Source organism: Haliaeetus albicilla, chromosome 2, assembly GCF_947461875.1.
Source record: "Haliaeetus albicilla chromosome 2, bHalAlb1.1, whole genome shotgun sequence".
Lineage (NCBI taxonomy): Eukaryota > Metazoa > Chordata > Aves > Accipitriformes > Accipitridae > Haliaeetus > Haliaeetus albicilla.
Window position 1 is genome coordinate 71546125 of NC_091484.1, and position 14943 is coordinate 71561067.

Genomic DNA, 14943 nt, shown 5'->3' on the forward strand with positions numbered 1-14943 from the left:
ATTTGGTTATTTCTTGTACAAGCCTACTTGCTCATTTCTTAGCGACTGCACATGCATTTTAATTCTTTGCAAAGCCACTAAATACGTCGTAACTTTTATGTTGCTTGAGAACAGTTAAAAGATGAGTGAAATATAACATGCAAAAAATGGTTTAATCTTCTAATTAACCAGATTGGTGCAGTAATTAATATGAAAAAGGTACAGCAAGTGTGTCAGTCAGGTGGACAGATACTAAGTCACAAATCAAGAAAAAGAATTAATGGCAAAAAGGTGCAAGAGATTGCAAATTTCCTTATCCAGGAGCCAAACTTCATCCAAACCCAAAAAGAAACATGGGAAGCAAGATCAGAGACAGGACCTAGGCAAGACAGTTTCCACTTCAAAAAGACAGCAAACCATATGAACTCAAGCTCAAAGCTACTCCAACGTTAGTCTGGTGAATACATGTTCTGTATACTTAGTTACTTGGCTTTAATGAGCTACTGATGCCAAGTTACTTTCATTTTATCATCTCCTTATCTCAGAATGTGTTTTATCCATTCCAGGCAAACATTCAAGCACTACATTTACTGACCTCACAAAAATGCTTTAAGATATAGCTAAGAGAATAGCTGAAGTTCACAAAAAGCTTTAAGTCTTGTATTTTAAAAAGTTATTTACTTTTATATAACAACTATATCATATCAAAAAATGCAGCTAAAAACAACAGACAGGATAGCAGGCAAAAAATAAAATAAATTAAAAAACTCCTTCAAGACTGAAAGAAATCCAAACCTCAAAAGCAAACCCAAATTGAGCATAACTGGTCTGATTAACATATCCATGTATCATCAAAGCACCTCTGAGGACTGGCAGTTGAGATTCATGGAACAGAGGAGGGATGTTAACAAGGAAATAGATGCTAACGTGGTTTAATAAAAACAAACAAAAACAAGGGAGAAAGGGTTAGCATTTTACTTTCAAAAGAGGGAATCCCAAGAGAGAAAGGAGTAGCAATATCTCTATCAAATCTATGTTTTTAAATATCATAAACCCCATAAATTTACGGTCTCAATGCTTGTCTTTAAAAACCTTCCCTTCAGGATCAGTATTTGGATGTCAAAACTGGAGTGGCTGTTTTGCCAGATGTGCTCTCTCACTACACTGGGCCTCCTGCTCTACTTCAGAGCATAAATCCCAATCACATCCACTCACTATGTCCACATCCCTTAAAAGCAACATTGGAATTCCAGTTTTTATTCATCAAAGACTGGTCTCAGTCATGTGATCCCATCTGTGAGTGCAAAACTTACTTGTGCAATGCTCTATGTGTGGCTCAGACTGCAGAATCAGGACTAGAATAGTTAATGCAGTCTGCATTGTCCTGAAAAATTTTGCAATGCTTTAACGAAAGCTACAGAAAATACCTGTGGAAACTCTGTTGCCTTTTGATAATTATTCATTTTGGGGGAAAAAAAAAAATCAATTCTACAAAAAAAAAAAAGCGCAAGCTGTAACAGACTACAGGACAACTACTTTCCCATGCAACAATAAAAAACATTCTCAAACTTTTCTAGACCAGCACTATTCTATTCTTAGCCACTTATACCGATTTTGTAGTCTTCTGGGTCTAACTCACTTTATTGATCAGTATAATGCTCATGCCACCTATTAACAAACAACAGACGTACAAGCGTTAAATATCAAAGACAAAAAAAAAAAATCAAAGGAGCTAATGAAAAAGCAGGCACCAAGGAAAGGCAGTGCTCGAGAATGCTAACTGACCCATGTCCAAGTCTGATTACACGTATTATTGAGGGATTTATATTAGTTGCGATGGAGACACAAACATGTCTGACAGCCAACCATATGTTCTCTACATATAGCTCCAGGAAAGGTTATCTGAGCTGTGTAGGAGCATATACCCTTCCCCCGCAATCTGTTCAATAGTTGTAGCATGCAAGACTTCTTTAGATCATCTTTTCCAGCTTCCAGCCTAACAGGATGAGTTGTTTTGCCAAGATTACAGTATATGAATGGATTCTATGTTTCAAAAGAAGTTATACAGGAAAAGACACAAGTGCAGACATAAAATTAATACATACTAGTACTTACAGGATTCTATTTAATACTTACTAATCATGAATATCTCTGCATATACATAAACAATCCTTGAACAGCCACTTGAGGTCACTTGACTGGACTAGCCAGCCAAGGCTTCTTAGCCGCTCTCCTCAAAGGGAGCTTAACATTTCCCATTATGACACCTTGCACAAAGCTACCAAAGAGCTTTGCTGACTTTTCCTTACAAAGAAAAATAATGACCTTTCTTCTATCACAAGGTGAGAGTTTTCTGCCATCTTCATTAAATAATCATGCCATAAATCCCAGTCATTGACCAGAACTCCCCACGCTGAGTTATGGTCTGCTATGGAGCAAGAGTGAGTGCTCCTGCCCTGAACAGCTTACCATGCAGCTGCAGGACTGATAACAGACATGGCCCAAGGAAAGCAGAAGAAAACACTAGTCAGCACGATAAACAGTGATTTTAGCACAGGACCCTCCTAAACATGGGACTGTCAAGCATTGTGGAAAGCTTCGTGCCAGAGAGTGCCAAGATGCAGAAAACACGTAAGCGTTGTAAAGGCTAAACTAGATTCCTTCCACATGAAATGTTATGAAGGTGAAAAAGAACTTTTTTTAACTAGCTAGAAAATAAGCAGTGGAGGCTTCTACTGGAGGCTAACACTGAAGCAGCAGAAATTGCTCAATCCTAAGGGATCAAGAAATAACAGACAGCAGATAAGAGGATCTTACACCTATTCCAAGGGCACCTCCACTTCACAGATGAAAAATGGGAATAAAAAACAAACCTAAGAGCTTCTAAATATGTTTAAAACTTGGCTGTTTTGATTTACGCTCTTTTAATGATTTTCCTCCAGGCTGACAGGTAATGTCTTCAAACTTTAACAAAAGAACTAAAATGCATAACTTTTGGCTAAACATAGATGGAACAATTCAACAGACACATTGTTCTTTTTTTTTTTCCAAGTCTGTATTCTATCAAAAGAAAAGCAGTATGCAGCACTTCTTCATGAAATGTTTTCTTGATTAAAGTCCTCATCATTTCTTATCAGCATAACCAAGACATGGTTTAAATTTATGCAATGAGAAACCCCCTATCGTAGACTTCACAGGAGATTAGTTCCAATATAAAACAAAGAAATTACGAATTCTAATTTCAGGAGGTTACATTTTTATGAACATTTCGCAGAAGTAATTAGTGATATTATTCCTCTAAAAATATTTAGCACATGATAACTCATGTAACCAACAGTTTTACCAAACCTAGTAGCTGCTGAAACTTCTGGGTATTGGGTTTTGCTTCATACCTTAGGAAGGCAAAAATATTTTCTGAAGCACTGCTACGTTTTTCAAGGAAGCCCCAAGAGTGTTATTTATTCAAAATCCAAGTTCTAGGCACTGTTTCAAATTAAATACCAAGTGAAAAAGCATGCCTTGAGCCTGGTCTGGCCAAGGACAAACTTTTCCTGCCTCTTCCTCACACCTCCCACCTGAGTGCTACTCTTAACAGGTGTCTTCACTTCCCTTATTCACCAGTTTCCTCTCATCATGTTCCAATTCCCCAGCCAGTCAGCTTTTCTCTTGGTTTACAAAATTTCTTCATGCAATATAAGAAGAGGCTCTATTTGGTTTTAATGTGGAAACTGCTTAAAACACAACACTGCCAAACACTTTTCTCTATCAGCTTGCTCTCAATTATTCAGATGCCAAATTTCAATCAAGAAATAATAATGCTGTTTATTTGTACCACATCTATTGCAGTTCCATTTTTGTGTTGCATTTTCTACAGAAGAATGCCAACAATTACCCTTGTTTACAAGCAGTGAACGTTATGAGATTTAAGGAGGAGTGCTGTTATGTAACACTTGAATAAAGAACAAAACTATCCAGAGCTGGAGGTATGCATCTAACCATGTAATAAACAGAAGTGCATACTCTACAAAGTTACCTCTCCTGGTGGTATTCTCATTTGAAAAGTGCAGTTGTGAGCCTACTGACAAATGTAAATAAGCTACAAATTAAATAATAAAGGAATAAAAAGATGGTATTTATTTTGGTATATATTTTGGAAACAAGCAACCTGCGGCAATCTGGAAACCATCAGAATGTAGATTAACTGAATAAACATGTGGCCAGAACAGTCACATTCATGATGAACAAATTCTCTAAAAGCTCTACTAAAATCAATTAAACACTTGCATTAATGTTATCTTTTGAATGAAAGGAATTTAATTCTGAATTGCACAAATTTAAACAATATGATTATTACAGAATTCTCACAAATTCATAGTCTAAAAATGAAGCTGTGCTTTTTTAAAGCCATAAGTTTTACAGTGAATCCCAGCTACGTACTTAAATTTTATACGATGTGCAGTGCTTTCATCATCTCATACAGTCTGTGGCTGCAGATAACACAAATGCATCAGTCTGCTTTTAAAACACCAGAAGGAAAGTGTATATAATCCAGTGAATGAATACAGTGTTTTAAGTGTTTCACAGTTCTTTGGAAGGGTAGATCTAATACTTAGGAAGCAAGAAATTAACTACGTTAAGGTCTATTTGGTGTAAGATGTCATGCTTGCAACAGGGAAGACTGAACAATGCAGGCGGCCCCTTTCAATGCATCTCTCTTCACCTACCAAAGAATGTTGTTTTATTATAAGAAGTTTGATACAACTAGAGCATCACAGCACACCCACTTGTTAGAACTTCATAGAATGACGCTGCTGTGTCTTTGAGGAATTCATTTCCTGATGAGTTAAAGCTCCAAAGAGGGAACACACTCTGACTACACTTCTCAGCAGGTAATCCACTCAATCCTATTTAATTAAGAACTGGAATAGAAGTAATATTAAAGCAGATTCCTGGTGGGGAAAGGAAAAGAATCCTATATCAAAAACTTGCTGCAAATTAGTAACAGATACAATACCACTGTTCCAGGCTATAACCAGTATACTTGACAGTTTTTGGCATAAGCTTTCTTCCTGCAAATGAACGAACTCATCCTTTTTCCTAATCAAAGAATTAGGATAAGCTTCACAGAAATTTCAGTCCCAACACAACTTCTTTCAGAAAAACACTCAATCTGACCTTTGCCTTTCTAACGTACAGAACCTCCCACGCTCATGCTCCTCCTCAAAGTGGGATACCCAAGAACTGTACCTACACTCCCCAACAGCAACAAATTATCCATCTGGAAAGTGATGCACCATAACTGTTAGAGATTTAACAGACAGCATGCAGGATTACTATCATTCTCCTACCCAAAAGGGCCCCTGAAGTTTCTGAAGTTGAAACTAAGATTAAATATGGATATTTTGAGCTCTCCATCGCAATTTTTATCCCAAGGCAGAGAGGAGATCTGATGTATCTGACAATATAGATGTTATCACAATTCATCTTAAACAAAGAGTAATACCACCAATAATTAAACATTTGCAAAGATGCATCAGTTCTTACCCAGCAATATGGACAATTCTACAAATTCAAATTCTGAAACAACTAGTTATTTTAAGTTTCCATTAAATTCACAACATACCTCTTCTGATTCATTTGTCATCGTCTGGGATTCTTCCAGGTCCTCATCAGCTGTATATTCTTCTTGTTCTTCCATTGCTTGCTCACTATATGATTGCATGTAATCTTCATCCTAAGGCAGTAACACGTGAAGGTGAAATGACATATGCCAACTTTACCGAATCACAAACATGTTAAGAGATGGGGGTCTGTACACACTGTTACAGTTTCCAGAACGAGAAGTACTGTATCTATCAGAACTGTCAATTATAAGTGACATATCATATAAGGTATGATTAGCAGGGCTTTTTAACTAGACAATAATTTCAATATTATCAAAAACATAACCAGAACAGTTTTCATTCAGACCCTAGCAATGTCATCATGAAGATCCCGTGTACTACTGTTTGCCCCATCTACTTCTGTACTTCTACATGCTTTGATTACAAATTCATGAAGCAAACACTGCAGTACTTTCTTACCAGAGGAAACATGCATCTATAGCACATATACATTAACATCAGATTTTACCCCATCAAAAATACAAACATTCTTAAAACATTCTGCAAGTGCTTACACATGAATGAGTTCAATTCTGAACAATTATGAACATAAAACAAGAGCAAAACCTTTCTTAAGTAAGTTTGCTTGTATTTTAAAACACCTCACTGATCACATACAGTTTTAATTAAGATTAAATCATTTCACTAGCAATTAAAGCCAGTGCATGTTGTCTAATACGCTGCTTAAATTATATTGAATTATGCAGGTGACATTTTCTGAACTAACCTCCAATCTCTTTATTCAGGTTTAGACAGTTCTCAGTTACAAAAAGGATGAACAAGCAGGACATCAATCACTTTGGGATATTAGCACCTTAAAGATGTCTTTAGCAGGTCAATAATCTTTTCACCTTCGAAGGACTTTATCAGATCTTGTCTAAAGCCTGGATAAAAGCTTTTGCATTAAGTACTTCTAACAATTGGCAGTGTATCTCCACCACACAAAGCTGTTTTCTTCCTTAAGGATACAATCCTCAAGGTCATGATTCTCAACTGCCTTCCAGCATGACAAAGGAGCATTACCTACCGCCAAACAAGCTGTCAACACAAACTTTGTCACAGCCTAGATAAAGAAACTGGCAGACAGTGATAATAGGTCTAATTTCCCCTCCTCCCTAGGGAGGTAAACAGATTTCAAATCAGTCTAAAACCCTATGCACATGAAGCAATGTTATCTTTGAAGTTACAATAGAAAGAAACTCACTGGAAATTCATCTAGGGGTTCATTGATTTCAAGGTCTAGCACTTCATCTTCTTCTCCAGGCTCTTCTCCATATTCTATTTGGTCTTCTGTCAGTTCAGGATCATTGCCTTCATAATGTCCTTCCTCTGCATACTCTGAAGCATATACTTCAGGTGCTTCAGATTTGTCATAAACAATTTCATCTTCCCCTTGGTCATACTCAGACTCATGTTCTATTGATGGATCGTTGATGGTCTCAGATAGTTCGTATGATGTAAGTATGCCAGATGTAGCATTGAGGCTAACTGTGACACCTTGAGAACTATGGTATAAGGGGGGGGGGGGGGAAATTCAGAGGTTGAAGCATAACAGTCAACTACTCACAAAGACTTAGCAAAACAAAGCCAACAAATACAAATTCTCTAAGTTGGTGGATAAAATTATACCTCACACGCTATTTGACTCCATGCCATATTCTCATAATGCATACTGTACTGCAGCTTATCACGGGCTGCAGGCTATTTGACAGGGGAATCAAACCAACCAGATGGTTTAGCAGGTCAAACTGGCAAAAGTCCTGCTTGATAACCAAAGCAGACTGCATTCAATTTTAATTCCAAGACTAACAAAAAATACACAAAATTAATATAACTGCATCTGCTTTCCCAATCTTTCAGAATACTCTAGTAAATTATTTTTATTATATGTATTAATATTATTCCTTCTTGATTATCTTGATTTCAAACTTACATTTATGACCGGCTTAATATTCTACTTAAAATAATGTAACATATATAGTCAGGAATTGTCATTCAAATGCCTAAGACTTACTCTAACTTAGTAACAGCACTGGCACAGACAATGAAAAAAAACAATCCATACAAAAACTGGCAAGTCTGAATTCTGAGTTTTGCTTTTCCTCCAGATGACACTGTTTACAATAGCTAGTGCCATCAACACATAAAAGAGCAACTAACCAACTACAGACTAGTTAGAAAAGCAGGGGTAAAAAGCTCTTCTTGATTTGAGGGCTCCAAGTACAAGGAAAACAGTTGGTTTGTTTTTTTAAATTACATTCCTATTATTCACTATTTTCCTAAGTTTGGGGGAACAAGACCCAGGCAGCTTTGCATTATTTGCATCTATAAGACGGAGAAGATTTAAAATGAAAATGAAGACATTATGCAGGATTATCATTATCCTCCAAACTAGAGAGGTATAAATGAGTTTGAATGGAAATAGAGGGAGAAGAGAAAGGAGTGGAGCAAGGCTGTCACTCTCTGGCAATAAAACTGCTAAAAATCAAGGCTTGTCTACAGAAACCTGCTTCCACTGATACTTTTTCATCACTCGTGCAACCACATTGCCACCCCTGCCACCCAGGGCTCATAAGGAGGAAATCCAGAGAAGAAAGAGCAAGGACTGTAACTGGGATTCCCCATTTTGAAGGGAACAGTCCAACCCTTACTCCTCCATGGAGGAAAACGGCAGCCAATGGAGACATTGATGGTCTGAGGTATTTCACCACACTCTCATCAACCCAACACAGGGACAGGACTCATCCTAATTCCAGCCAAGGACAGAAAGGAGATCTCAGAGCAACATATATATATATATTTCATACCCCTTAGATGACATGCCTGCACAGTACACAACAAATAAAGGAAAAGATGGCAAAACACACAGGCCATTAAAAGCAGCAGTGGTACTGCATCACTTCTGCATCACAAGTATCTTCCTTCCCCCTGCAGTCCAGCTTGAAAAGTAAAAATGTCAAGACACTCATTTTGACTTGTAATGCCCATAATTCAGTTGTGGAGCTGTATCACCACAGAGTATTCACAGGGCAGGATCCTCAGTAAACTCCCATGGAATTACCTGCTCAAGCCTAGCCTATAAACCCAGTACAAATTTTTTTGCTGCGTAATTGTACACAAATATTTAAGCCACAAATCAAGCCTTACAAACTATGAAGCTCCCCTCCTCAGGGTCTTATGAGGCAAGGTATATTTTTAAAAGAAAGATGGAAGAAAAGGACTTTACAGGAGAAGGAAGCCTACAACGATACCAAGAAGGCACAGAACTAACTATTTATAAATAATTCTAAATGCACAGGAGATGATGCTGTTTCTTCTTTATAATTTTTTTTAATAGATTTGAGTTAAACTTACCAGATTCAAATAAACAAAACACCATTTTACTGAAAAGCTAACAATGCTACTAAACACATTATATATACATCATTAAGTAGCTGGCTAGGTAAAAAGCAGGGCTATTTTAAGTATATACCAATAACTTCAGTTTAGTAGTTATTAGCTATCAGTAGTAGTAGTCATTAATAGCTTTGAGTTATCCAAAACACAAGATTTAGAAAAGAGATACCGAAATTCTTGTTCCTCTTCGTTGTCACTTTGCAGAAGATCATCATTCAGCTCTTCATCTGACAAGTCTGACTGATTCTAGGTTTCAGAAAAAGTCAATCATGAACATAAAAAAGGATATAAACTTTTAGTAACTAGGTACTGAAACTATTGAACCTTCTGAACACTAAGTTTTTTTTATTAAGAACGCATCTCAGACTAAGACCATATCTTCAATGAAATTACCTAATTTGATGAGAAAAAAATATGCTACACAAGACAACAAATCTGAAAATAAATGTTTGACAGTCTTATGGAAATTTACAAAACTCAAATTTGCCTAGCTGTCAACGCTTTTCACTGATGCGTTCTCAAATATAGCCAAAGATCACAACTCACTCAAGAAATACCAGGGAGAAAGAAAGTTTAGCTTTAGTACACTGCCTTGCAACCTTGATGCATTAGGCAAGTCAAGAAAATCCACTAAGTTACTGCTGTTTCTAGAGAGCAGAGGTACTTAGGAGACTGGATGAAAGGATATAATGATATCAAGAAAACTGAAAAACCATAATTAGTTTGTAAGTGAAAAAAAGAGAGAAGAAAATATTGTGCCTTTTCTGAATCCTCCTAATTTGCCTACCATACTTTCAGTTGTTTCATTTATCCTTTTTTTTTTTTTTTCTCTAAATTACCCACTAGGAAGAGATACCTGCAGTTTTGCTCAGCAACATTATTTCCATCCTCTAAAGTAACAGGGGCAGAAAGGTTATACAAGGGTAGATTTATCTAGAAGTACTGGGATAAGGTTAAGTAGATGCAAGTTTAGCCGAAATAGCTCAGGGAAAACTTCATGGGAAATCTATTATTACTCCACCATGAGTCCATACCCACAGATACTGCTCAGAGCCCTGTAGCATGGCAAACTGAAAACAAGAATAGAGAAAGCACAAGAACACATAATACAGTGGTGAAATCTAGTATTGCTTAGTATTCACACAGATAATTTTTTTTCTCTTTTTAAAATAAGTAGCTTTCTCAACCCACATTTCAACTATAAAGATGTATGCAATGTTAACTGCTTATATTTTTGATAACTACGTAACACACATCTACAATCCCTATCCTCCTGGAATTTTATTTTATTTTTTTAAACCAGTACATGAGACAAAGGAACTTCCTACCTTTAATAGGGATTACTTACAGAATAATTTCAAGAAGCTAAGTTCCAACATTTAGATTGTGATTATAAAAAACTAGATCAATTGAAACTCAACTTTTACTAGATCTGGGTTTCTTAACAAACCTATTCATCTCCAACTAAATTTTTAAAAACTATTTTCTAAATTAATTGATTTAGCAGATAAAGTGGATAGAGAGGTGACTAGCCAGTTCTGATTTCCCAAACAGGAGCCCTGCCTTCTCCTGCAGATATCTGGCAAATCCGAACATACATTTACTTCTTTTCTGAGAGTTCAATTTTGGAAATAGGTATCAGAGTGAGTAGTCTACAGCAGATGGGGGGACTAGTTTATGTTCTCCAATGCTAGCTGCTCCCATATTCTTCCCTCGCTGTAAAGGGGAAATCCTCTGCCTACGCATCAGACAAAGTAGTAGTGGATTGTGTGCCATGAGTGGATTTTTAATAGATACCACTGACTGCTTTTTTATTTACTGTCTGGTAAATACTGCTGTTATTTTGATGAGTAACTTTTAATAGCCAGGAAACTGGCAGTTGAAGTGAATTCTTTAGAAGGCTAATCAGCACTCCGGAGGCATAACTAGGGGGGGTGGGGGGTGTTTTGTTTTTTTTTAATTGTTAAAGCAATGTGAGGTACAGAGAAACTGATTTTGAGAACTGTCTTTTTAAATTGAGTGTTATGAGACAAAATGCTATCTCGGGAAAAAAAATTCTAAAAGTTGCATTTTAAAAACCCACACTTGGAGGTACTTCACAAAAGGAAACAGAGCTCTGGGTGCAGAGTGCTCTGGCAACAGGGCAGATGTCAGGTACCTGCGGCTGTCAGGCTTTAGGGAGGTGACCGTAAAATACATAAAAGGCCATACCAAACAACTGGAGTGGGTAAGTTGAACAACAATCACATTTTAATATCTGTAACAATTCACTTTAATGCACACCTCTTACCTTTTTGCCAGTTAGCAAATCCTCTCCAAGCAAGTCATCATCAAGTTCACTGGAAAACATTAACAAATTTAACAAGTTGTACCTTAGAAAACAGAAACAAACACCATATAGGGTTTACGCCTTAAAAAACTAACTTGAAGAGAATTGTCGCTAAGTCTGCACAAGGCTTTCCTTTCAGCAACGCATTCAGCAACTTGAAAAAGGAGATACATATTTCAAATGAAACAACAGACCATACATATTAAGACTGTTGCTGTGCAGTCATCTCATTTTCATATGCTGTCCTTTCTGCATCCGTCCCACTATAACACAGCACATAAACCTAGACAAAGCGCAGGCATTTAAAACACAGTTAGCTAGGTCCCCACGCTACATCCTTCACTTCAAGGCCATTTGGGCGTATTGTCCAAACTGCTGTTTCTCACCTCCCCAGGGAAGAAGCAAGTGAGACAGTAATGTCCTGTGGGCAAGATTCAGTCTACAGGCCACTACGTGGCCCAAGCTGCACTTCAGCAAGAAGGCACCGGGAGGCCAGCTGGCTTGGGAGCCACTTAGGCCTAGAGCTTTCATTAATACTTTATTCCCTCCTCCTCAAGTTGAGGGTAAGGTCAAACAGACTTTTGTAGGATGACAAAATCCAATGCATGTCTCACTATCTTGGTAAGTGTGGCTAAGAATTCAGGAAGCATAGAAATACCTGGCTTACAAAAACTACTGCCATCACATAGCATCTGTCCCATTAGCAGGATGCAACACAAAGAACTACAGTCCAGATCAGTAAACCTCAGGACAACTGCTTAATCTCATTCTTCCTTCAGTGAAAGAGTTATCTAGTGACAGGAATAAATGGATTCCCCTTCTATAAAAAACACTTATTACTGACAAATGCCCATATTAGAACATGCATGTCCCAATACTAAAACGAGATGACAGTGATTTGAAATATGAGCTGTAATTCAAGAATGTGAATCTATTTCTACCTGCACACCTTAAAAACAAAAACAAAAACCTATGCTTAGATACTACATAAAATGAAATATCCCAAAGTGAGAATGGGCTATATGAACAGAATGGGAGTATGTGTAAGAGCTCCTTGAGACTATATAGCAAATACTTGAAAATGGGGAAGGTAATTCCATGATATAAATCAGTGCTAAAAGTTGGTTTTGAAGATGGATACATCTCTTTCAGAGCTGGTTACTGTACAGATAGTGGAGGCAGGGAATAAAAATCTTGTGGGCTACAAGAGAACAGATGATATTCCAAATCAGCCCTAAAGAGGATGTTATCATCAGTACACAGTATTTGTCCATAGTTACTGATCTCAAGCAGTTCTAGGAATGACTGAACATTAACGAACAGCAGTTCTTTTGTGCTCCCTGCAATATTAAACAAAAATTGGGACATAAGACTTATCATACATTCCAAAGAGCAAACTGACTAGGATTTAAGCCCTTTATTTCAGAGACGGAAAGCTCTACACAACAGAAATGGTTTCAGAAGAATTTAGAGCCAAAACTGAAGTAGGAAAAAGTCACTGATCTCTTCAGCTGCCATTAATCTGACAAAAGCACCAGAAGATTTGAAAATATTTCTGAGCACTATGGTCCACCACTGACAGCTTTTAACAAGACAACACTAGAGAAATTCCAAAAGACAGCAAGAGCACGTTTTATAGTAGCATTTGAAGACTAAAAGCAAGCGCAGGTAGTAGGAAATTCAGATCAAAAAGGAATGGAAAAGAAAGTGAAAGATTAAATTAATTATCTAAACATAGTTAGGGCTATTCAACACATTACTAAAAAACATCCTCAGTGTGATTCTTTGCATTGGGTTTGCATGGCAAGGTTTTGGTAGCAGAGGGGCTACAGGGGTGGCTTCTGTGAGAAGCTGCTAGAAGCTTCCCCTATGTCCGACAGAGCCAAGGCCAGCTGGCTCCAAGACAGACCCACCGCTGGCCAAGGCCGAGCCCATCAGCAACAGCAGTAGCACCTCTTGGTAACATGTTTAAGGGAAAAAAACTTGATCTGGCACAGAAACTGCAGCCGGAGAGAGGAGTGAGAACACGGTAAGGCAAACAACCCTGCAGACCCCAAGGTCAGTGCAGAAGGAGGAGGAGGAGGTGCTCCAGGCGCCGGAGCAGAGATTCCCCTGCAGCCCGTGGGGAAGACCATGGTGAGGCAGGCTGTCCCCCTGCAGCCCAGGGAGGTCCACGGGGGAGCAGATCTCCACCTGCAGCCTGGGGAGGACCCCATGCCGGAGCAGCTGGGTGCCCGAAGGAGGCTGTGACCCTGTGGGAAGCCCGCGCTGGAGCAGGCTCCTGGCAGGACCTGTGGACCCATGGAGAGAGGAGCCCACGCTGGAGCAGGTTTTCTGGCAGGACTTGTGACCCTGCGGGGGACCCAAGCTGGAGCAGTCTGTGCCTGAAGGACTGCAGCCCGTGGAAGGGACCCACACTGGAACAGTTCATGAAGAACTGCAGCCCGTGGGAAGGACTCACGATGGAGAAGTTCATGGAGAACTGTCTCCCGTGGGAGGGAGCCCACACCAGAGCAGGGGAAGAGTGAGGAGTCCTGCCCCTGAGGAGGAAGGAGCAGCAGAGACAAGGTGTGATGAACTGACCACAACCCCCATTCCCCGTCCCCCTGTGCTGCTGAGGGGGAGGAGGTAGAGAATTCAGGAGTGAAGCTGTGCCTGGGAAGAAGGAAGGGGTGGGGGGAAGGTGTTTTAAGATTTGGATTTATTTCTCATTACACTACTCTGCTTTGATTAGCAATAAATTAAGTTAATTTTCCCCAAGTTGAGTCTGTTTTGCCCGTGAGGGTAATCAGTCGAGTGATCTCTCTCTGTCCTTATCTCAACCCGTGAGCCTTTTGTTATATTTTCTCTCCCCTGTCTACCTGCGCAGGGGGGGAGTGATAGAGCAGCTGCGTGGTGCTTAGTTGCTGGCTGGGGTTAAACAACAACATTCTTTAAAAAAATATTAAACATTTGGTCAATAGAAGTAATTGCATATGTATTCTAGATTTTTAAAAGCTTTGGCTTATTACACGACAGTCAAAAAAAATAGCACTAGCACATAAATGAAGCTCAGAACAGAAACTAAAGTGTTTCACAGAACGCCTCTCAAAACCTATTAAAACATTCAGCGTCATTCAATATTTTCATTGATAAATTAAAAGAAGAAAAATTACCGTTAGTAACTTTTTGAATAAACATAATAACAGTGAGAAGGTCCACTTTACTATGCAGGCTCTCTCAAGCTTCTTTTAAAATAGCCAAATCTGAAGAGGAGGGACCAGAATTACCAGATCTAACTATTTAGAAAAAAAACGCAACAAGCCAGATACTAAAAGATCTTAGGCTAGCTGAGAATAACAGACAAAAATGAATGGTTGCAATGTGATATCACACAAAGCCACATAAAATACATTAAACTGGAATAAAAGTACACATCTCTGATAGTTCGAAGGCAACTCACCCTCATTATCAAGACACAAAGGATTTTCCAAATCACAATTCTAGGAAATTAGGGTTAAGATAATCTAAGAGTTCCCTGCTCTCACAAGAGACGAACCCATTTCCTCCTCTTCCCCAACTTCCAATACTCAACAT

At 38.4% G+C, this 14943-nt stretch overlaps 1 protein-coding gene across 5 annotated transcripts in view; it reads right to left on the bottom strand.

The window, feature by feature from the left end:
* The window catches only part of RBM33 (RNA binding motif protein 33), a 109810-nt gene that overhangs the window by 81875 nt on the left and 12992 nt on the right, over positions 1 to 14943 (bottom strand). For all 5 annotated transcript variants that reach the window (XM_069778199.1, XM_069778200.1, XM_069778201.1 and 2 more), the window contains exons 3-6: positions 11329 to 11377; positions 9208 to 9284; positions 6847 to 7147; positions 5603 to 5713 (exon numbers count right to left, since the gene is read on the bottom strand). In XM_069778199.1, coding sequence (XP_069634300.1) covers positions 5603 to 5713; positions 6847 to 7147; positions 9208 to 9284; positions 11329 to 11377 — 538 coding nt within the window. The remainder of the gene's footprint in view (positions 1 to 5602; positions 5714 to 6846; positions 7148 to 9207; positions 9285 to 11328; positions 11378 to 14943) is intronic.